At 41.8% G+C, this 21,813-nt stretch overlaps 3 protein-coding genes across 6 annotated transcripts; 2 read left to right on the top strand and 1 right to left on the bottom strand.

Moving 5' to 3' along the window:
• Window positions 1-874: 874 nt before the first annotated feature.
• On the top strand, window positions 875-6,934 carry klhl7 (kelch-like family member 7). Of its 2 annotated transcripts, XR_010167123.1 has the most exons (13): window positions 875-1,331; window positions 1,723-1,825; window positions 2,246-2,339; window positions 2,536-2,660; window positions 2,765-2,940; window positions 3,257-3,431; window positions 3,874-4,007; window positions 4,263-4,503; window positions 4,644-4,845; window positions 5,007-5,104; window positions 5,192-5,375; window positions 5,516-6,455; window positions 6,633-6,934. XR_010167123.1 is itself a non-coding variant. In XM_063898976.1 (12 exons), the coding sequence occupies exons 1-12, from the start codon at window positions 1,203-1,205 to the stop codon at window positions 5,685-5,687; spliced, it is 1,833 nt and encodes a 610-aa protein (XP_063755046.1). In that variant the 5' UTR covers window positions 875-1,202; the 3' UTR covers window positions 5,688-6,934. The 2 variants fall into 2 exon arrangements, 1 of the variants encoding a protein (XP_063755046.1); XM_063898976.1 differs by having other exon boundaries at window positions 5,516-6,934.
• aste1b (asteroid homolog 1b) lies at window positions 5,949-10,768 on the bottom strand. Of its 3 annotated transcripts, none has more exons than XM_063898973.1 (7): window positions 10,534-10,768; window positions 9,598-9,848; window positions 9,113-9,379; window positions 8,000-8,988; window positions 7,683-7,914; window positions 7,315-7,507; window positions 5,949-6,787 (listed from the first exon to the last, which is right to left on the bottom strand). In XM_063898973.1, the coding sequence occupies exons 2-7, from the start codon at window positions 9,833-9,835 to the stop codon at window positions 6,472-6,474; spliced, it is 2,235 nt and encodes a 744-aa protein (XP_063755043.1). In that variant the 5' UTR covers window positions 9,836-9,848; window positions 10,534-10,768; the 3' UTR covers window positions 5,949-6,471. The 3 variants fall into 3 exon arrangements, with proteins under 3 accessions (XP_063755043.1, XP_063755045.1, XP_063755044.1); XM_063898975.1 differs by having other exon boundaries at window positions 10,499-10,678; XM_063898974.1 differs by lacking the exon at window positions 10,534-10,768 and adding an exon at window positions 10,175-10,465.
• Window positions 10,431-18,689, top strand: smarcc1b (SWI/SNF related, matrix associated, actin dependent regulator of chromatin, subfamily c, member 1b). Its single transcript, XM_063898972.1, has 28 exons — window positions 10,431-10,683; window positions 11,016-11,135; window positions 11,637-11,722; window positions 11,803-11,884; window positions 12,009-12,101; window positions 12,252-12,321; window positions 12,418-12,487; window positions 12,574-12,649; window positions 12,848-12,973; window positions 13,200-13,279; window positions 13,369-13,475; window positions 13,563-13,622; window positions 13,741-13,769; window positions 13,866-13,978; window positions 14,078-14,149; window positions 14,259-14,372; window positions 14,652-14,805; window positions 14,921-15,031; window positions 15,198-15,254; window positions 15,387-15,645; window positions 15,747-15,818; window positions 15,905-15,951; window positions 16,066-16,186; window positions 16,262-16,395; window positions 17,059-17,193; window positions 17,333-17,465; window positions 18,134-18,238; window positions 18,343-18,689. Exons 1-28 carry the CDS (start codon window positions 10,507-10,509, stop codon window positions 18,408-18,410), a joined length of 2,871 nt encoding a protein of 956 aa, XP_063755042.1. The 5' UTR covers window positions 10,431-10,506; the 3' UTR covers window positions 18,411-18,689.
• Window positions 18,690-21,813: the final 3,124 nt, after the last annotated feature.

The raw sequence follows: 21,813 nt of genomic DNA, 5'->3' as shown, positions 1-21,813 counted from the left end.
CATAGGATCGTAGTACAGGGAATACAGGCTTTGCATTTATTATACAAACATTTAATGTTGCAATTAAACGGAGAACATCAGACCATTTATCTGTATAAGATGATGGCAATTACAACATCATTACAGTGGGTAGAAGAGATGCACATCATAAAGAGTATTCTTTGTTCCGATTCATGTGCAGCAATAATGTCACTTGGGTCATTTACATCCTATAGTAGGCAGGATATAGTTAATGAAATGTATGAAACACTATATAGATTAAATAGTAAGAATATTGAGACCACATTCATGTGGATACCAGCTCACAAAAGAATTAAGGGAAATTAAATGGTAGACAAGTTAGCCAAGCAGGCCCTCAGTAAATCTGAGGCAAAATAAATAACAAAAAGGTATGTCCTCAAGGAGTGGCAACGTAATTGGGATACAGGAAACACAGGACGACTCCTTTATGCATTACAGACAAAAAATCAACAGAGGCAGGACAGTCAAAAGGAGCACAGAGGAAGAAAATATATTAACAAGACTAGGACATACAAGACTGACAAAACATTACATTTAGTAGGGAAAAATCCACCAGGATTATGTGAACACTGCCAGGGAGAGGAAACAGTAGAACGTGTGCTGTGTTGTGAAAAATACAGACACTAAGGACAGAGGTCAGCAAGCTTTGAATGGAACAACCATTGCTCGGGGAGATATTAGACTTTGGGTCAGGAATGCTTTTATATTATTTAAGTTTTATTTAATTAATAAAGAGAATATAGCTTTTTCAATTTTATTGTATCTTTTTATTTTTAGGGGGGGGGGGGGTACATAAGTCTGGTCCACACTCCAATACACTACAGTAGGTGGCGGTAATCCACCTATAAAGCTGGTTTCCAACCGCTGTGAAACTACAAGAAGAAGAAGAAAGAAACCACGACCCAAGCTAAAGACTGCAGCTGTAGCTTAACAAATAAACTATGTGTATTGTTTTTTATTTACACTTTGACATGCCAGAAAGTAATGTTTTATGATTTTATCCCTAAGAGGGGAATCTGTTGACGACGTGGCGGCTTTTTAGTTCAATAAAGCACAACAAGCTGCTTCCTGCTAGTCAGTTGCTGAGCGATAACAAAGAAGCTGCAGCTGCACAGACTCCTGGCAGAGTGGTGCAGAAAGAGTTTTAATCAGACAGAACAGATCACATTAATCTGGCTGATATGACCGGGGTGGCCTCTCCAGAGAAGGTGCCAGGCGCCAAGAAGAAGAGCGAGAGGAAGTGTGCCATCAAGGAGGAGTACAGACAACTGTCCAGCATCATGGGAGTCATGAACAACCTAAGGAAACAGGTGTGTGAGTCCTTACCTGTCCTGATGCTTTCCAACTGTGTGTATTTGTTCTCACATGCATAGACTGTAATACCCCTGAGCTGCAACAACACTGCCACTAAATATAACACTTTGTGCAATATACACTCATGTGTGTAATACCCTCGTTCAATTCAGTTCTGTATTTACAATCTGTAACCAGTAACAGTTTTTTATTTTATTTTATATGGTCAAAAATATATACTTCTACTTATTTTTACCATGGTGTACTTATCTGTTATTTGTTTTTACTGATTTTATTTTTAATAGTGTGCCTATGTTTTTACTTTATCTGCACTATACCTCTGCTGTTGTAATGCTGTACATTTCCCTGTTGCTAGACAAATAAAGGAATTCAGATTTTCCTCTTCAGGGTACTCTCTGTGATGTGACCCTGGTGGTTCAGGGGAAACACTTCCATGCCCACAGGGTAGTGTTGGCAGCTGCCAGCCACTTCTTCAGTCTCATGTTTACCAGTAAGTGTTGATACAGAAACACAGAACATTTGACAGGAAAGCCGCTTATTTATTTTTTACAATGAGCCCAAGATATTACAGGCGATGGATTACATTTACAGTTTATGGACATACCATTGCCTGCTGTGCCAAAACATGGCTTAAAGGACATTGGATTTTATTTTGTTTGTATAGCCATTTATTTTTGTATTATTGTTGTTTGGTTTTAGTCTGGTGTGCATTAATCGTATGTAACTCTGCAACATTAAAACAGTGATAAAATACCTCTGTTGCTACATGAGAAGTAGCAATTTAGAATGAAAGGTCATATTTTGGGAAAGTCACAATCTTAGTTTAGCAGTTGTCTCCAAACTGTTGCTAGGCATAACAAGAGATCAATAATTTCTATTTTCACCAAAGTCTCTTTTTCCTTACATCTAGCCAGAATGATGGAGTCAACCTCCCACGAGGTGGAGCTCAGGAGTGCTGAGCCAGAGATCATTGAGCTTTTGATAGAATTTATCTACACAGCTCGGTAAGTGACTTGGTTTAAATTATAAAGAGTATAACGCATGGCAGTAATTGCTTAAAGGCATATGGGGCAACTTAAAATGTACAAGACTGTGGCCTGGTGATGCTTATCATAACTTCTTTAAAAACAGCTGCTTGGCTTTAGAAGAAGCACATGCACCTCTTTAATGCTGAAGTGTGTGTGTCTGTGTGTTTGCCAGGATCTCGGTGAACAGCAGTAACGTCCAGTCATTGCTGGATGCAGCCAACCAGTACCAGATTGAGCCTGTGAAGAAGATGTGTGTGGAGTTCCTCAAAGGGCAAATTGATGCAACAAACTGCCTCGGTGAGAACGTCAATACAATCAAGGCAAAATCATGTATCATCGGTTGTTCCCTCAAAATTAGGGGAACCCTTTGACTGATGGATCCTTGTCTTGTCCTCCTGCAGGTATTTCCTCCTTGGCAGACTGTATGGACTGTCCTGACCTGAAAGCTGCCGCAGACGACTTCTTTGAGCTCCACTTCACTGAAGTCTACAAACTGGATGAGTTTCTGCAATTGGACGTTAAACAGCTCACACACCTACTGCACCAGGACACGCTCACTGTCCGTGCTGAGGCCCAGGTACACTCATACACATCCTTTTGAATGTATATATTTTGTGCTATTATTTTTAGGAATATGATTTTATTTATATATATATATATATAAACTTACCTTTGTTGACAAAGTTTTGGGCAAAATAAAAGTCCCGAACAATTTTTTTGTGATTAATTAAATTATGTGCTAATAATGTGGAAAACGTATTTGTACAACTCGGGTAACCAAACAAATATGGTTTCAACACACCATGACAAAGATGAGTCATATCTCTCTTGCAAAAACAATGCCACCCATAATGTGTATGTTCCCACATGTTGTTTTTTGCGTTGGTATTCAGATTTATGATGCAGCAGTACGATGGCTGAAGTACGATGTGTGTAACAGACAGCAGTACATGGTGGAAGTGTTGGGTTGCGTCCGCTTTCCTCTGGTCTCTAAAACCTTCCTCTCAAAGACGGTGCAGGGTGAGCCCCTCATCCAGGACAACCCACAGTGTCTCAAGATGGTCATCAGTAAGTAGGAAGAGAGAGAAACACACACACAGAACAATTTTGGAAGTGGATGGAATAAATACACATAATGGGTTGCTATGGTTAAGGTGGTTAATGTTAAAGTGTAAATTATATTACATGTGACACTAATGTAGTAACAATAATAAGTTGTAGTATATACAAATAAAGGGACGCATGAATTTAGGTGTAATAAGTAAAGGGTCACATTGTCTACTATGTGTTAAAAAATATTACATTACATTGGATTCAACCCATCTCGACATACTCTATAGTAGTTGTAAAAGAAAGGGCTCCCCACAGATGGTGTTAACCCACCTTAATCCCAACCCTCAATTAAAGTCTTAAATTATCTAAAATGTTCAAAGTCAAGTTTATTAGACTCGCAAGAGCATGTCAAAATGTACACACACTAAAAATAAAACTCCCGATGCCTTTGTCCCAGATGGGATGCGCTACCACCTGCTGTCCCTGGAGGACCTGGGAGAGAGCAGCCGACCGAGACGCAAGAAGCACGACTACCGCATCGCTCTGTTTGGAGGCTCGCAGCCTCAGTCCTGCCGCTACTTCAACCCCAAGGTACCAAGGCTTGAGTCAGTAAATGTATGTTGCATGTATATGCTTTTGTTCAGTAAGGTGTGAAATTTCAGAACCAAGAATTTGAGTTTTTGTGAAAAAAATGTAATCGACATTTTGCTTTTTCAGCAGTACATTTCATATTAATCAAACCAAATACTGCAAAAACAACCATTACAGTTATATAATTTGCATATAGTTAAGGCAATGGAAATAAACATTTCCACTGTTTCATTTTGAATCTGGCTTCCATTGCAGGATTCCTCATGGACAGACATCCGCTGCCCCTTCGAGAAGCGGCGCGACGCCACAGCTGTGTTCTGGGACAATGTGGTCTACATCCTGGGGGGCTCACAGCTTTTTCCCATCAAGCGCATGGACTGCTACAACGTCCTGAAGGACAGCTGGTACTCCAAGCTAGGGCCGCCCACGCCTCGTGACAGCCTTGCTGCCTGCGCCTCACAGGGCAAAATCTACACATCTGGGGGGTCGGAAGTGGGTGTGTACAGGCGGGTCGAAAGGGTGAATTTGTTTCCTGACTGTGTTGGGGATGGTGGAGGTTGATGATTCTCCATGGTAGAAAGTCATCCCTTTTATAAAAGGATTGAACCGTGGTGTACTGTATGTGTGTGTCTGTAGGCAGCTCTGCCCTGGACCTTTTCGAATGTTACGACACTAGAACCGAGTGCTGGCAGGTGAAAACCAGCATGCTGTTGGCACGATGCAGCCACGGCTCAGTGGAGGCCAACGGGCTCATATACGTGTGTGGTGGGACAGTCGGTAACAACATATCTGGCAGGATCTTCAATAACTGCGAGGTTTACGACCCCAGCACTCAAAAGTGAGTCACACAAAAATAATTCCGAATTTTTAAATGGATCTTCAAAGTGTTTAACCTCACAATAATCATTTCCACACAAAATGACTCAAATCAGTAAATACTACAGTTCACTCTTCCCTAATCCCCTTGTCCCTTGTCTGTCGCCATCTTTCTGTCCTCAGATGGAGGGAGTTGTGTGGGATGAGAGAGGTCAGGAAGAACCACGGGCTTGTGGCGGTCAACGACAGGATCTATGCTGTCGGAGGGCAGGGGGCACTGGGTACGAAACTACATTATAATTATGTGATACTAGTAGTTGTAGCATATTTGGCCTCTGAATGATGCCATTTTTGTGTTTTCTTTTCAGGTGGACTGGACTCAGTGGAGTACTACGACATAGCCAGTAATGAGTGGCGTGCCGCCTCGCCGATGCCGTGGCGAGGTATAACAGTGAAGTGTGCAGCGGTCGGTGACATCATCTATGTGCTGGCAGGGTTTCAAGGTGTAGGGCGGCTCGGACACGTCCTGGAGTACCACATTGAAACTGACAGGTCAGTGTTTTCACTAAATATTACTGAAATACGCAAGTAGATATTAAAATGATGACTAACAAGCATGCTGGGAATCTAAAAACTGAATCAATATTTCTTGATTTTTAAAACCGTCTGAGTCAGTTGTATTGTGTGTTCAGGTGGGTGTCTTGCAGCAAGGTGCGAGCATTTCCCGTCACCAGCTGCCTGATCTGTGTGGTCGACACCTGTGGAGTCAACGAAGACGAAGACATGGACCTCATAGACTCTCAGTCACACCCTGCAGCTGCTGCCTCTACCTCTCCGTCTGCCTCAACTTCATTGTCCTCATAGGACAAGAGGAAGATTCATTTATGTTTTAAGTTGTGTCTTTTGATGACACTTTATTCCTCCAGTCTACAATGGAGTTGATATTAATATGCAAGGCCTGTCAGCTCATATTAATGTGAATATTCTTGTAGGGCTGCTCAAAAAGTGATATTTCAATTGTGGACAATATTGCCATTGTGATTGCGATATAATGAACAATTGGTATCATAGGTATACTTGCTTTGTTAACTAAGACTTATTATCATTTAAAAAAATTAATGTTCATAAGTTTGATTTGTATTTTTATTATAGAAAGATACGTAATTCAAGCATCAAATTCATGAGTATAAAGGTATCTGTGTTAAAGTAACATTTTATAAGTTGCTCATTAAGATGACATTAGCTGCCATACACTTTTTGTTGTCAACAGATGATAAAATGTAAATGTACTTTTTAGATTTTAGCTTCAGGTGACTGAATAAAACTGTCACATTTAAAAACGTGCATTAATTACAGTGACATTACTTTAATATAAGCTCTAATACAATATGCCAAGACTATGCTTTGGGAAAAGACATTTTGCTTGATGGACATCGTTTCATTTGAGTCAGCAACAGAAGATAGGTAAACATTAGGTTGAATAAGCGCAACATGATTACATAGGCAGAAGCTCATATTAGTCAATATTAAGATGTGTTGTTTTTTGCTTGCAGCATTCCCTGAGTGTGTTGAATAAAACACTGGAATATCCTCCCTCATTTGGCCAAAAAACAACTGCTTAATATCGATCAGGTAATTTTTCTCCTCATCAATCGCCATCGTACTCATCGTCGCTCATCAGTAGGGCAAACCTATTGTTTACCTCCTCTGACCCTCTCCCCACTCCCCTTCCTCCTCTCCCACCTCCCCCTCTGCCTCTCCCTCTCCTTCCCCGGCCTCCACCTCTCCTCCCCCTCCCTCCTGCTGTAGAAGAGGGATGGGATTTGGAGTTGCGGCTCCTCACAGCGTCCAGCAGGGAGGAGTAAAGATGTACTGAAAAGGAACTCCCGGCTATGAAGGATTCAGCAGCCTGGCCTCCTTTCAGGAACCTGAGCAGGCCATGCACCAAAGTACCACTGTACAACCTGTAACACACAGACGGAGAGAGGAATCTGTTTGCAATATGTTTTCCACATGGTGGTATTTGCAAACATTTTTAGATTTAGCCTAGGTCCAACCTGATGCAGTTGAGGTGAACCAAATGTAAAAAATGTCTTTCTATTGAAAGCAGTGAAAAAATTAAAACCCTTTAGCAATGTGCTCTTTTTTTAGTGCTTATTTTCAGTCAGTCAATTCAATGTTTAAATCAGCACCAACACAATTCAATCAAGATAAAGCGGTGAAAACATCTCCACAGACAAATATCTCTATTCCTCTGCAAATAAAACCAAAACTAGCTGCATGGCCAGATCACACAGATGAGGAAATATAATTGTAACTTGGGCAAACAACCCTTGAAGTGCAAATGTCTTAACTGTCATTGACGTGGTGTGGTTTCAAAACAATTCTGACGAAAAGGACAAAAGTGGCAATGTGTAAATATTTGTTTACTTAGTTGCAGTTCTAGTCTTCATTGGTGGACAATGTAATGCAATCTCTCATTGTGCCTTACCATGATATGTGGGGCTCAGGTAGTGGCAGCAACAACAGCTGATTAAGACACAGCGCACTCCAGAGGCAGGCCTGCCATTGGCTAAAACTGTGAGCCGCTCCAACATCCAATCCCCGTCGCTCCCCTGGCCTCACACGCTGTCGATCCAGCCCAGTACACACTTGACGCTCCGCAGCCCAGTTTAGCTGTGGGACTAGGATGAGACATAGCAAGTGTTTATGTCATACTAGAAAAACATAGCATTTCTTTCCTTTATTCTATATTTTGTTCTGTTTTTTAAATGCAAACTGTGTATGCCTTGTATTAAATTACATGTCAGTGTTTGTAACCTAGTGTAATTACAAAAAAATATATACAACACAACTAACTAGCTTGTTGGTGGTGGGTAGCTCCAGGCTGGTTGTTCAGGGACAGCTCTCCGTAAATCATGCCCAGCACCAGAGCCTGCACCTGGGGCTGTGAAGGTGTTGGTGTGGCCACTCGAAGCCAGAAAGATGTTACTGCTACAGCAAGCCTTAGGTGGGGACGAACAGGAACCAGGGCAGACTCTTTCATCCCCAAGACATCTAACAGTACACCAAGACGAACCGCCACAGGAGCCTGGATAAAAAATGATGGGATAAATGGGAAAGTAAAAAAAAATCACATGAATAATTTTCTTTAAAAGAAATGTTGTCACGTTTACCTGGCCAAGTGTATCTAGATGTAGGGGGGTCCTGAGCCGCGGTACTGCTAGATTGTTTTTCTTTAAATTCAGATCCACACGGTCATACTCTTCGACACACATTAGGCCACTAGAGCCCTGAGCATGCACTGTAGCTACACTATTGCTAAATCCTACATTAACCCCGTGTTGTTGAGGTACAATTACACCCTGTCCTCTACCTCTGCCAACCTGACCACCCCTCTGCCCCCTTCCCCCTTGCCCTCTCCCACCTCTCATACCTTGTTTGATTTTCTCTTGTGCCGTCACATCCTCTGCTTGGACATCTTGACCTCTCTGCAATAATATCCCATATATAGCCTGGCGTATAGTGCTTGCACCGCAATGGCTGCTGGCTAGCTTGCTGTTCTCCACCTGTGGGATCAGAAGGACCCTGTGCATCACAATAGCATCTACCACCAAAGGAGCTAACTGTCCCTGTGCTGCGGCCAGCGACAGGCACTCTGGCAGCCGAGAAGACGGCCGTCCAGGAGCTGCCTTACCTCCAGAGAACCAGTGAGCCAATGAACTTTGAGGCGTGATGTGGTACTCCTGCATTCCAGCCCACAGCTGTGAACTGAGCCCAGCTTTCTCTCCACCTTTTCCCCTTTGTCCTCTATCTTTCTCCCCCATTAGCCTGCTCACTTCTTCCAGGGCCTCCCCCGGACTGGAAAAAGAGGACAGCCAGAGCAGCAGGCCCTCAATTCGGGAGGCAGGTGCTCTACCTTTTCCCCTGCCACCACCTTTTACTAATGCACCCGCATCTAACATACCCAGGAGTTCATCAGCATCTTTTGGAGTGCCATAATCATTCCCGACCAGGACAGCAAATAAGGGTAACAACTGCTGGTTCATGCCCCCAAATAAGCGACAGATCCCAGCAGTGGTGTAGCAACGAGCCGAGATGTAGCGGTGAGAGGCTTTACCGTTCAGGTTGGTCCACTGGAAATAATGGAGTGGCAGATAACCACCTAAGCAAACAAAAACCACATGTGAAACAAAAGGGAAACATCAAATGAGACACTATCAATAACATTTCTTAAAATTGTATTTTTGATCCTTGTTACAGTACAAGAATCCTGTCATTACATATACCTGGTAGGTCAAAGATATAAAAGTCACTGTCATTGGTCAGGACTGGGCATTTCCACTGGTGAGCCAAACATGCAATTTCCCAGTCAGCCTCAGCTGGACACTGGATCACAGGGACTCCTCTCTGGATGAGGACTTCAATGAAAACATTTCTCGTAAGGAGGGGGAGGACAGAGCCATTGCGGCCGTGGGAGAGATTGTCTGCCTCTTTTATCTTGGACTGCAGGCGCTGGCGCAGCGTAGGAAACTTCTTGTCACTGGGGTCAATTCCTTATCCCAAGAAAAAAAAAATACAGGAATGAAATGTTTAAGGGTGTTACAACTGCAGACAAACGTGTTCTTGGTGCAAGTTCCAAATAACTTGTTGATCCATTTTTATCAAACATTAGCATGATGCTTTGACTGAACATCTGACAATGTCCTGTCCTTTAAAAATGCATGTAATGATACTCGAGTTTCCTATAATAATGAGCGGAGTGCATCCTTACCTCCATCCAGAACCACATATGGCTGGATGTTACAGGCCTCCAATGCACAGAGGAACTGGGAGAGCAGGGAAGCAAATGCATCATAGTCCCCTCCGTGCTGTTGGTCCAAACCATAGTTAAAGTAGAGGCGGAAAAACAGGCTGCAGCCATCAATAACCAGACGGCTGTCCCTGAACTTCACATCTTGGAGAAAGTTTCTGTTACCCTCCACATAGGTGGTCAGGCCATGTACACCCATGGGATCTCAGGGCCTAGGAAGACATAAAGTGAGAAGATGTTACTCACTGCTGGTGATTCAGTGCCACGCAGAGTAGTGTAGCCTGCCTGGTCTGAGGGTGTGTGCTGTCTGCGGTTTGAATGCCACGGAATAGAATCATCATACAGTTGATGTTACTGCGTTGAGTCGACAAACAGCTGGACACATGTTTTTCAAAGGCATTATAAGGGTCGATTAAACACATAACGGAAATGACTGCAACAAAACAATGCAAATTAAACTCCATGCAGGACATTTCCTAACAAGTATTAAAAATCAATCGTGGAACGAAAGCATTGCACAATACGAGATGTCACTTACCAATTTCAAAATCCTTCACTTCTGTTTACATGTCTTGCGTACTTATTTCCTTGTTATGTTGTACTTCAAAAATAAAAGTAACATGGGGTGTAACAAAGGCGTGTATTCTGCATAAAGGATTCTACGATTTGCAGTAAGACAATCAATGTGGAGTAAAAAGGGCTCTATTTAGCTTAAAAAAGTGAAAATCAAAGACGGTTAATTATTCAAAAATAGGAAACCATTCCTAACGATTTATCTCGCTGCGTCTCGCGAGATAAATCGAGAACTCAAAAGCTAGCAGGCGCGCTAGCCAGTTTTGTTCTCCTGTATGAGATTTATCACCTTTTATTATGGCTACAATGTCCGGAGGAACAAACCTCAGCATTCCAGGGACCAGCCTAGCCAGCTCCGGAACGTCAGCACACCGGAAAAAAGACAGCAGTCCGTCCGCTAGGTTCTGGGAGAGTCCGGAGACTTTAGCCCAGCTGGAGGTGGTGCGACAGTGGATCGGGAAGCACTACAAAAAGGTAGCTAGCTGGTTAGCAAGCTACAAGCTAGCCGCCCCCTGCTAGCTTGTCCAATGGCTCAGACTGTAAACAAACGTCTCATGCTGGATAACGTTACGTTTATATTGACCAGCAAGATGTGTGTGATAAAGTGAATAATTACTTTATCTATTTCCAATAATGCATGCAAAAGATGACGTGCAAATGTTGCCAAATCTTAGAGGAGAATCAGTATAAATACAACAGTAAACTTGCTAGACGATTGTAGAATGCAGTAGGTTGCATTAAAGCATGTTAACGAATAGTGTTCCTCTTCATATCACTTTCAACATTTGTGTCTGTGTTTGTGTCAGTATGTGCTGGTGGATGCTCCATCGTGTCAGGCTCTGGCTGCAGTCACCCTGCAGCTCCTCCAGTTCCAAGAGGATGCCTTTGGCAGACAAGCTACCAATCCTGCTCTCACCAAACTGCCTGTGAGTCCGTCTCTGCATTATTCTAAATCTGCTATACCTCATTGTTGTTTATCAGCAGTTTTCAAAGTTTCCATACTTTATGATTAAAGTTGAGTTATCAATGTGTTTTTGCAGGGGTAGAGATCACTATATAACTGTCTGACAATATGACTTTCATTGGGAATTGGATGAATATATTTGTTTAACTGCACTATAAATACAATACTGCATTCATTTTGCCTTTAAGCAATCATATTCTGTGTGTTGGTTGCTTTCTAGAGCGAGGCACAACATATTTTCACTACACATTGTACTGTGCATAATGTGACACATTTTGAAAGTTTTGATGTATTATTAATGCCAAAGGATATAATAACACAATACATCTAAAAGCTTCTTTCAATTGAAATGGGAAAAGAGTTATGTGACAACAAATTTGGCAAGATTAAGACACAGCGCACTTCAAAGGCAGGCCTGCCATTGGTAAAAAAATGAGAGGTTGATTTTACAATTTCCGTGCAGGCACAAAGCTTCCTGGACCTGCGACCAGGGGGTGGACTCTGCCACATTCTTGGCACTGCCTACAAGTTTAAGGCAGAGCAAGGCTGGTGAGTTTCATGCCACAGATTGCCTTTTTTCCCCAGAAGTTTCCTTTAAGTTTAATCTCTTCCCATACGTCTTCTTACAGGCGTAGGTTTGACTTGCAGAATCCATCAAGAACTGAAAGGAATGTTGAGATGTTTGGTGCCATTGAAATAGCACTGATCCAGGTGACACACACACACACACACACACACACACACACACACACACACACACACACACACACACACACACACACACCAGCCTCAAAGGACACCACTAATAACCACTTTTTTTTGTGTGCGTCTACAGAACAATTGTATGTCACTGCCTGTGGTGTATGTGGACTCTACAGTGGACCAGGATCTGGTTAGCAGACTTACAGATGTTATCACCAAACACCAGGTAAAGAGCTGCAGAGGAGAGTGAAATATGAGCAGATTTTAAATGTTTATAGGGTGCTATATTCTGAGACGGAAACCTGTATGAAACTAAGTGTAGCCCGTTTAATGTAGTTCAATAAGTGCTACAGGCTGACCGTTTGTTCTTCCACAGGGTATGCTCACTGAGGACCGAACGCTCGCCAGTCACCACATCTACCCCTTACCTGCTTCTACAGAGGAAGGTCAGTACCAGTTTGTGCAACACTGTGTGTTTGTCGTCCTTCTGGTGTTTTTTAAGATTTAACTTGATATATTCTTTCATACACTTGTATTTTCAGATGAATGGATGCGTCCTGTCATGAGGAAAGACAAACATGTTTTGGTACACTGGGGCATGCACCCTGACAGGTAATGCATGAGCACACACACAGAGATGCTCATACACAAACAAACACAATGCTAACCTTTTTTATCTTTCTTGCCACCTTTAACAGTTATGACAGTTGGCTGTCCTCAAGTGATGTTGAAGGAGAGGTTGAAGAGCCACCACATTCAGAAAAGCCGTGGCGGGTTAGTACATCAGCACACGTACATAAACATAGTGCTGTAACGCTATATACTTAATTAGTTTTCATTTTATTGGAATTTGGTTATAATATGACAACTCACACCACAACCAAGACATATACCAATGTTACTACAGGGGTGACTGGTATTCTACTACAATATATGTTCTAATACTCATTTTGTCCGGTGTGTTTGCTCCAGGTCCATGCTGGCTGGGTTCTGGACACAGATGTTTTCAACGAGTGGATGAACGAAGAAGACTATTGTGTGAATGAGAGGAATGTAGCAATCATTTTCCGCCGGCGTATTCACCTCAGAGACGAGCAGGTTCGTGTGATTTTGTTTGCAGTCAGCAGGGCTTTTTAAGGGAAGGGAGTTTTCAATAATCAATATTTAGGTTGTATAGTTTTCAGGTTGTAAATGAAGGCAACATCCAACCACGAGATCTTCCTTTTAAACGTGTTAAGTGTCTTGATCTATGAATTTACACTTAATGGTACTTGAACTATCTCTTACTTAGTTTCTCACGATCTGTCTCTACCCTTTGTTTCAGGACTCCAAAAACACCCCTTCAAAAAAGAGAAGACGCTCCAGCTCTCCTCCCTCTGAAGGCAGGAAGAAGGGAAAGAAAGGGTAATGAATATTTGTTTTAACCAAAGAGGAGGGTATACTTTTGGCATTTTAGGTGAGGTGTCGGCATTGATTTTTGTCTGTGTGTGTAGGAGAAGGCGTGGACCACAGGAGGAAGAACCAGAAGAAGACTTGACCAAAGACATGGAGGACCCTACCCCTGTCCCTAACATGGAGGAAGTTATTTTACCCAAGATTGGTAAAACACTACAAAACAGTGACTTGAAAGTATGTCCCATAAAAGTATAGCATTCTTTTTCTTAACCATTTTCCTTCGTTCTCATAGTCAACCTGAAGAAGGACAGTGAGAACATTCCTGTCAAAGGAGGGACCATGGCTGACCTGGGTAAGAAAAGGGTTTTAGCTAATGTTTAAGGGGATATAAAGTAACATTCAAAGTTAATGGATTTTTTTTTGTTGTATTCGCCCTGAGTTTTGACCTATTCTCCCTTGACTTTTTTCAGATGAACTGGAGGATGATTTCCCAGGAAGGGTAGACATGATTTTACTTTTCACATTTTTTTTCTGTTGCAATTATCAGTCATTTTTAAGGTGATGAAATGTACTCTGTGTGTATGTGTGTGTCTAGGAAGACGAGGAGGGAAGAGATATACCTCGGCTTTCAGAGGGAGAAGACAATATCACGGAACAAACACATCACATCATAATACCGAGCTACACGTCTTGGTTCAATAACAACAGGTGATACAATCCCACTCAAACTAATACTCCAAATTTGGCTTTTTCACATCGCAATTTAGAAAATGTACTCCTAACAACCTTTCTATCTTTATTTATCAGCATTCACTCAATAGAGAAACGTTCGTTGCCTGAATTCTTCAACGGAAAGAACAAGTCAAAATCCCCAGAAATGTGAGTGCTGCAGACATTCAGACTTTACCATTAAGGTTCTATCAGCGGATATAGATTATAAACTGGGATAATAGGTCACTATAAAACATGGATTTCCTATGCACTGCAGCTACCTGGCATACCGCAACTTCATGATCGACACATACCGGCTCAACCCCCAGGAATACCTAAGCTCAACGTCCTGCAGACGCAACCTCACTGGAGACGTCTGTTCTGTCATAAGGTATAACTGTGTGTGTGTGAATGTGTGTGGGTGTTTCCATCCATGCATTGTCTGCTGCATCTGCTACATTAAGTGTGGTATGTGGGTGTTGTGAAAAACAAACATGTTAAAGAATGAAATCTGTTAAAACATGTGGTACGTGTTGAGCTAAATGCAACTTAAAATCAGCTTCTATTTTGAATCCCGACACATTGTATTTATATTTGTCATCTGTGTGGGCAGTTTTAAAGCGTCAGCACAGAGATATGGATAAAGAAAATGTATGTATTTTGTGTCCAGGGTTCATTCGTTTTTGGAGCAGTGGGGTTTGATTAACTACCAGGTGGATGCAGAGAGCAGGCCCCTGCCCATGGGACCACCACCCACCCCTCATTTCAATGTATTGGCTGACACACCGTCCGGGCTGGCCCCACTACAACACAAACCCCTGCAGGTAAACACACAAAGAAAAACATATCAACAGCTCTGTGCAAATGTAAAAGAAGCGCACATTTGAAATGAATGAAATGTCTCCCGATAAACTCTGCTGCTCAATCTTGCTCCTGCAGGTGTCAGCCTCGCAGCACATGTTGTATTTCCCGGAAAAGAGCAGAGAGAAGCCTTCAGACTGCCAGAACTTTGGTCTGCGCTCTGACATCTACACCAAGAAACACCCTAAGGTCTCAAACAGTAGCAACACAAACACATTGTTTTAAATCCTTATTTTGAATTAATTTATTGTGAAGAAAATGTATTTCACTATTCTCTCCATAATTTCTCTTATTAGGTATTTTAAAAGTTTTAGTTTGAATGATTCTAAAATGATTCCTATGACATGTGCTTCAGACTAAGGGAGTATCAGGAAGGGAATGGACGGAGCAAGAGACGCTCTTGCTATTAGAGGTAAGACAACATTTATTTTGTTTCTTTCAAAGATCTTAGACATGACGACTTTCTTTTTTTAAATGGAAATTGTTTTTAAAAATGATAATGGATGAGTATATCAATACTGTTGCTCTGTCTTCCCTCCCTAAGGCCTTAGAGGTGTACAGAGATGACTGGAACAAAGTGTCAGAACATGTGGGCTCCAGAACGCAGGACGAGTGTATCCTCCACTTCCTTCGCTTGCCGATAGAAGACCCTTACCTAGAAGACTCCTCGGCTTCCCTCGGCCCACTGGCATACCAGCCCGTGCCTTTCAGCCAATCAGAAAACCCCGTCATGAGCACTGTGGCCTTCCTGGCATCCGTGGTGGACCCTCGGGTGGCATCGTCTGCAGCTAAGGCCGCACTGGGTGAGAGGACGGATGGAGGAGTGTTAGTGTAGTGTATGGTTGTGAGATGGTTTACTTTGTGTTCAGTATGTGTGTATTGATTCTATGTTTTTCTGCTTCAGAGGAGTTTTCCAAAGTGCACGAGGAGTCGCTGGATAAGATCACTGAAGCGTCCAACCAGCCTGACAAAACAGGTAACATGTAGTCACACACACGCATGAACCTGTTCCTCCACGCTGTCCACAATGCATATCTAAACTTCTCTTTCTCTGTCTTTCAGAGTTGATGGATGCAGAGAAAATTGAAACAAACTCCACCTCCCTTCAGGTGAAACTGTAATAAGAGCTTAGAGTCTTATTGTGTCTGCTGGTGATTTTAGTGGCTTACTGTGTGTGTGTGTGTGTGTGTGTGTGTGTGTGTGTGTGTGTGTGTGTGTGTCAGGATCTTACTCAGGTTCCTTTAAGGGCAGATATGCTCAAGGTGGAACCCAGTGGGGCCAATGTGAAAGGAGAACTGGTCAAGAGCGAAAATGCTGAGAATATACTTGCAGAGGAAGGAGACGGTATGTTAACATTTACAGTACGTGTGTAAATGTGTGTGTCTGTCTGGTATTAAAGCAATTCTCTCCTTGATCCAGGAAGGGCAGATGACGACGACAGCTTAGATCAGGTGGACGTGGATGAGGGGAGGGTGATGGAGCAGGATCTGGTGGATGGCAGCGTTGTCACGGCAGCAGCTGCTGCTCTTTCCTCCGCTGCCACAAAGGCTAAGGTAAAGCCCGCCCTTTCTGAGTAAAACAGACCAATCACAGGGATGTAAAGTGAAGAAATGGTTGTCATTTAAAAAAAAAAAGCAGTTCTGCAGGTGTGGTAGCAACACAACATGCACCATCTTGGAAATGACTTTAAGATTCAAGGTTTAATTTATTGTTACGTTAATGTGTAAAATAAAATAGAGCCCCAGAAATTAATAATGCACGTAGTTTTTTGGGGGATTTAGAGTTTATCTGACAGATAAGAGACAGGGATTATTAAAAAAAAAAGAAAGATATATGTGATTACAATTAGCTTCGGTTCAATATGTGTAGTTTATTGTAACCCAGGGAGCTATATGAGTTAGATCAGTTATTGTTCCAACTCTAGTTTCTGAAGATTGATTTTGTGGTTTTCCCTCATTCAGTCTGGTAATTTATTTTCTCTCCCACTCCTTGTCACGCTCTGTCACATCCAATTTATTCTACCCTCCTCTCACCTCTTATCTTTCCTCTCCTTCCTCGGTGTTGTCCCTCTTATCTTCCCCTCTGCTACCTTTTTTTTTGTATTCACTTCTTTCTAAACCATCACATGCCCAGGTCCTTACTCATTTATGGTGTCCATTTTCTTCTAACATTTCCTTTCTTCTAACTTTCTCCATCTGTGCCTCATTTGTTTGCAGCACTTGGCAGCAGTAGAAGAGAGGAAGATCAAATCCCTGGTGGCTCTGCTGGTCGAGACCCAGATGAAGAAGCTGGAGATCAAGCTGAGACATTTTGAGGAGCTGGAGACCATCATGGACCGAGAGAAAGAGGCTGTGAGTGAACGTCTGCTATAGACCAGACCATCCTTAAATCCATTAAATGTCAAAAACTTGAATTGCTTGTTTTTTGCAACAGTAACATGTCCAGTAATCTGCGTTTCCCTAATACTTTGTCTCTGTGTGTATCATCCAGCTGGAGCAGCAGCGGCAGCAGCTCCTGTCTGAGAGACAGACTTTTCACACGGAGCAGCTCAAACAGGCAGAGATTAAGGTTCGCCAGCAGAGGGAGCAGCAGGCGCAGCCGGGATTCACAATGCAGCAATCAGGTCAGACATCAGAGTTGTTCGGGCTTCTGTTGTCCTGAGCTGTGACCCTGAGGAGACGTTAAGGCTTTTATCTTTTACTGTTTTTAAACGTTTTAAACACCCTTTAAGACAGGGGCGTCAAAGTCATTTTAGTTCAGGGGCCACACACAGCCAAATTCAAGTGCGCAAAACCAGTAATATCATAGCACAACATCAACAACAACTCCTTCTTTTGTTTTAGTACAACAAAGTACATTCGGAAAATTTACACTTTTTACAAAACAGCTCACAGTTCTTAAGAAAATTAAGTACAATTTCAATAATTGTGTGCCTCAGTTTATCATTTATACATGTGCCTTACGATTCACAGACCACAGTGTATCTACAAAGGTACAACGCCTTTAGTCACCGGTATCTGGAACTGAACAGTATTTATCTGTGTTGTAATACTGACCACCTGCTTTTACACAACACCATACAAACTAAAATGGGAACTATTAGGGAAGAATAGTTGTAGATGTATGTCACAAAATACATGAAGGTTGTGAAAATTGCTCTTCTCGGTAATATTCACACCCCTCCTTTTTAAGATAAAAGGTTAACCCTCTGAGAACGAAATGAAACAAGTGAAGTTATCTGTTATATCATTGTCCCTATATTTACCGTCTGTGGTTCTCTCAATCCCCCAGCCGTTCCTCCTGCATCGGCTCAGCCCATGCCCAACAGGATGATTCCGGGTGGAGTAAACGCCCAGACAATGGCTTCTCGACATCCTGGAGCTCCCAATGGCATGTGTGAGTATAATTTACTGCTGCAATATATTCAACGGGATGTTTTGTGTTATTGTTTTAGCATGTTCTGATTCTGTGGGTGTGATCTTCTTCTGTCACTGTCTCAGACCCGTCCTCTCAGCCTGATGGGACAGCACCAGCTCAGCCGGGTCCTCCAGCGTCCAGTCACAGCTGAACTGACCAGAAAAACAAAATGCACCCATACCAGTCCTCCTACATCCCAGAGAATACGAGGAACACCGGCAGAAATGTTCAGTAACAATTAAGAAGTTGAATAACGTAACTCTTCTGTACTAGTCACATGTTTATAGACACACAAGCACATGGACGCAGTTAATGTGTAATTTGGTCAACGGCTCAGTCCGTCTTATATCTGTGAAATATTTGTGCTCTGGCGTCAGAGTTGAGAAATCTGAAGATTGAACTCGGCTCATTAAAGTTGTTTTACATGAAACTGAATGTATCTCTTGTTCTTGTCCAGCTTTTAATAAGAGTGTGTCTCTGAGTGTGAAGTGTTCACCAGTAAAGAGCAATTTTAGTTTTAGAACTGTGGATTGAGGACATTTTCTTTTCCCAGTTGAGGGTTAGACTGAGGCGGTATACATACAGGGGGTGAAATTTGTGGTGCACGGGTAAAATAATATAGAAAGTCTAAACCACCCTTCCAAAAACACGTTTAAAAGGTGGTTAAAGTGGGTAGGGCATAATGTCATTGGAAGTCCTCACATGTATAGAAGGAACTTGTCTTCCCTATGTTTTTTAGGTGTGTAGTTTTTATGAAACACAGAAAAATATTTGAATACTTTCACTGCATATGTATGAGCCACACATTGTGAGCACAGCGACCTTAACCAACATTTATTTTCATCGTATATTCTCATTCCAAGAAGAGGCGACAGTGCCAGACCCATGTGGCATGTCAGAGCAATGTGTAAGAGACACAAGAACAACCATTTATCATGTTCCTGACGGCTGATTCCTGGTTCCCATTCACCGATACAAGGCCAATTGTGAGTATTAAATTGCATTAAATCCACAATGCCAACTTTCAATTTTGAGCATATCGGTGACATTCAGTGCAATCACTCCAATAACCATCTTTGTAATAACACAAAGTGTTGAAATGTGAAGATGAGATAGGAACATTTTTCTTGTCTGGTTTCATAACTACCACATAGAGAGATTGTCAGTTATTGTCACACCTTCATGAAATTGAATTATTATATGTATTATGTGCTGCTTTCATTTAGGTCATTGCTCCAAAAGATCAAAAGATCACACTGTAATTCCAGAACTGTAGTTGTAGACCTATTTATACACAGGATTCCAATTGGATTAGATTCCTTATCTTGAGTAAAGCCTTTTGTTTGTTTCAGTAGTTGTTACTTGGCTCCAGTGAGATGACCTTTGTCTTGTCGAATTGTTCCCTATCACAGTAAGTTATCAGTTAAAAGCAATTATTGGGTGTTTTTTGTAACCCGCTTTCACTTTAGAATTACAGTCTACAGTCCTTAATGAAATAAGTGAGGCTACGCAGGGAAAGCTTGCAGACAATATAACACAAAAGTATCTTAACTTTTTCCACTTGATTTGGATCGAGTAAACCAGATTTATGATCTAGAAAATAGCTAAAATAGTTAAAAGCTGTAAGGAAACAAGTTAAATGATCTGTAGTATCTGGAATTGTTGCTAGTTGGTTTTAATAAGGTCAACCTATGGGACTTTAAAGTATCCTTTTATAAGAGAAAAACCCTTTACTGTTGAATTAGGTCTTCCAAAACACTTGCAGTAAGATATTCTACACCATATGAGTCTTGTAACTAACTGGCATCCACTCACTCTGCTTCTGTTGTATTGTGTCCTTATAAAACATCTAGAGGAAGCACCCCCCCCCCAGTAATGATGCTTAGAAATGAACTCTGTCTTTATGACATTCAACCTCCTCTACAAACAGACTCTTGCACCTTTAGTTGAGTACTTTGCCTCCAGAGCCTGAAACCCGTATTTCTCAATTCTCAGTTGTTGATTTTCTTCGGGAGCAGTTTGTTCAGACTCAATGTGAAGCTGTGTGTTTGGTTTCAGTTCTATGTGTTTCCACCCTGAGGATGTCAGAGAAGGAGGGTGGGGTTACAACTACTCTCAATACATGCGTGATTACGTCTTATTGATTAGGTGATTTCTGCTCTGTCCCAGTTTTGAACATTGGCGGTGGAAGTACTTGGATATTTTATTCAAAGTATCAATACAACAGGGCAGAAACACTTTATACAAGTAAATGTGTGTCCTTTTGTTATCCTGTTATTCCAGTTTAAAGGTTTGTAATGCACATGAAGTAATTATAATTGTGTACTGATTCATATTTGTATTTTAAGTTCAGTTTCATAAACAATGCTGTAAGCTTACAGTATAGAATTTACAGTTTTTTCATGATGCAAACTTTGTAAAACAATCTAAAGTTACAATGTGTCTTAAGAGTTTTACTCATGCAACAGCACTTGATATTGCTTGTTTGTCAAGTTAATACTGTATGTCAGTACTGTTCTTGTGGGCCTTAGTTTTAATCGTTATGGTTTATTGAACTTATTGTAAGTCGCTTTGGATAAAAGCATCAGCTAAAGGCTATGTAATGTAATGAAATGTAATTTTTAAACACTGCTGACTTATATTTGGAGCTATTTATTCTCAAAATTCTGAAAACAAACAAATACAAAACTGAATATTACTTTATACAACTTTGTGTTTATTTTAATTCCCCTCCACCCACACACACACACACACACACACACACACACACACACACACACACACACACACACACACACACTCACACTCTCCCTCTCTAGGCCAATGGACCTTATTTGGCCCCACAAAACTTTATATGTCTACTTGAAGGCTGTGTTTGAAGATGGGGTCGACCTGAGAAAGTGCGCCAGAAGTAATGGGCTCGAAAGTGTGGTATGGGCCACTGCCCAAGTTTTGGAGGCTTTTATTGAGGACCAGAAGAGGAATTCAGAATGTGATAATGGTTGTGGTATGTTCTGAGACTTGATTCAAGACGCTGTTTGTAAAAAACAAATCCCACTCTGATACCTGCTCATTGTTCTCCATACATACTGTATTGTAGGCTTTATAGATGTAGATTATTTAAAAGCAGCCTCTTCCTCACCCTAGAGAGGACGTTGCAACATTGGACTCATTACTTGAAAAGGAGGAGATTTGGATATCCTGTCCACCCCTCACTGTTCGGCATAGGAACAGGATGGAAAAACTGTTGTGGCATAAGCACAAAATGCACGCACTGATCTTGGCATCGACTAAGGTGTGCTATTCTCCCATTCTGGTTCTCAGTGTGATCCATCTGTTCATCCTGCACATACACTGCTCTTTTGTCGAAGTATCATCTAAAAAACTAACCTATACAGCCTGTGAAAATCCAAACACTGGAATTAATTCAATATCTATAGGAGGTAGAGAGTTGAAAGATGGGAAGTGCTTGTGTGTACTTATCATGGCAGATATGTGTGAGTGTGTGTGTGTTTGTGTGTAGGGGGGTAGGCGGATGCGGAAGCAATTTCGTT

This window comes from Eleginops maclovinus, chromosome 13, assembly GCF_036324505.1.
Source record: "Eleginops maclovinus isolate JMC-PN-2008 ecotype Puerto Natales chromosome 13, JC_Emac_rtc_rv5, whole genome shotgun sequence".
Lineage (NCBI taxonomy): Eukaryota > Metazoa > Chordata > Actinopteri > Perciformes > Eleginopidae > Eleginops > Eleginops maclovinus.
Note: the sequence above shows the minus strand (reverse complement) of the source record. Positions and strands in the feature narration are given on the sequence as shown.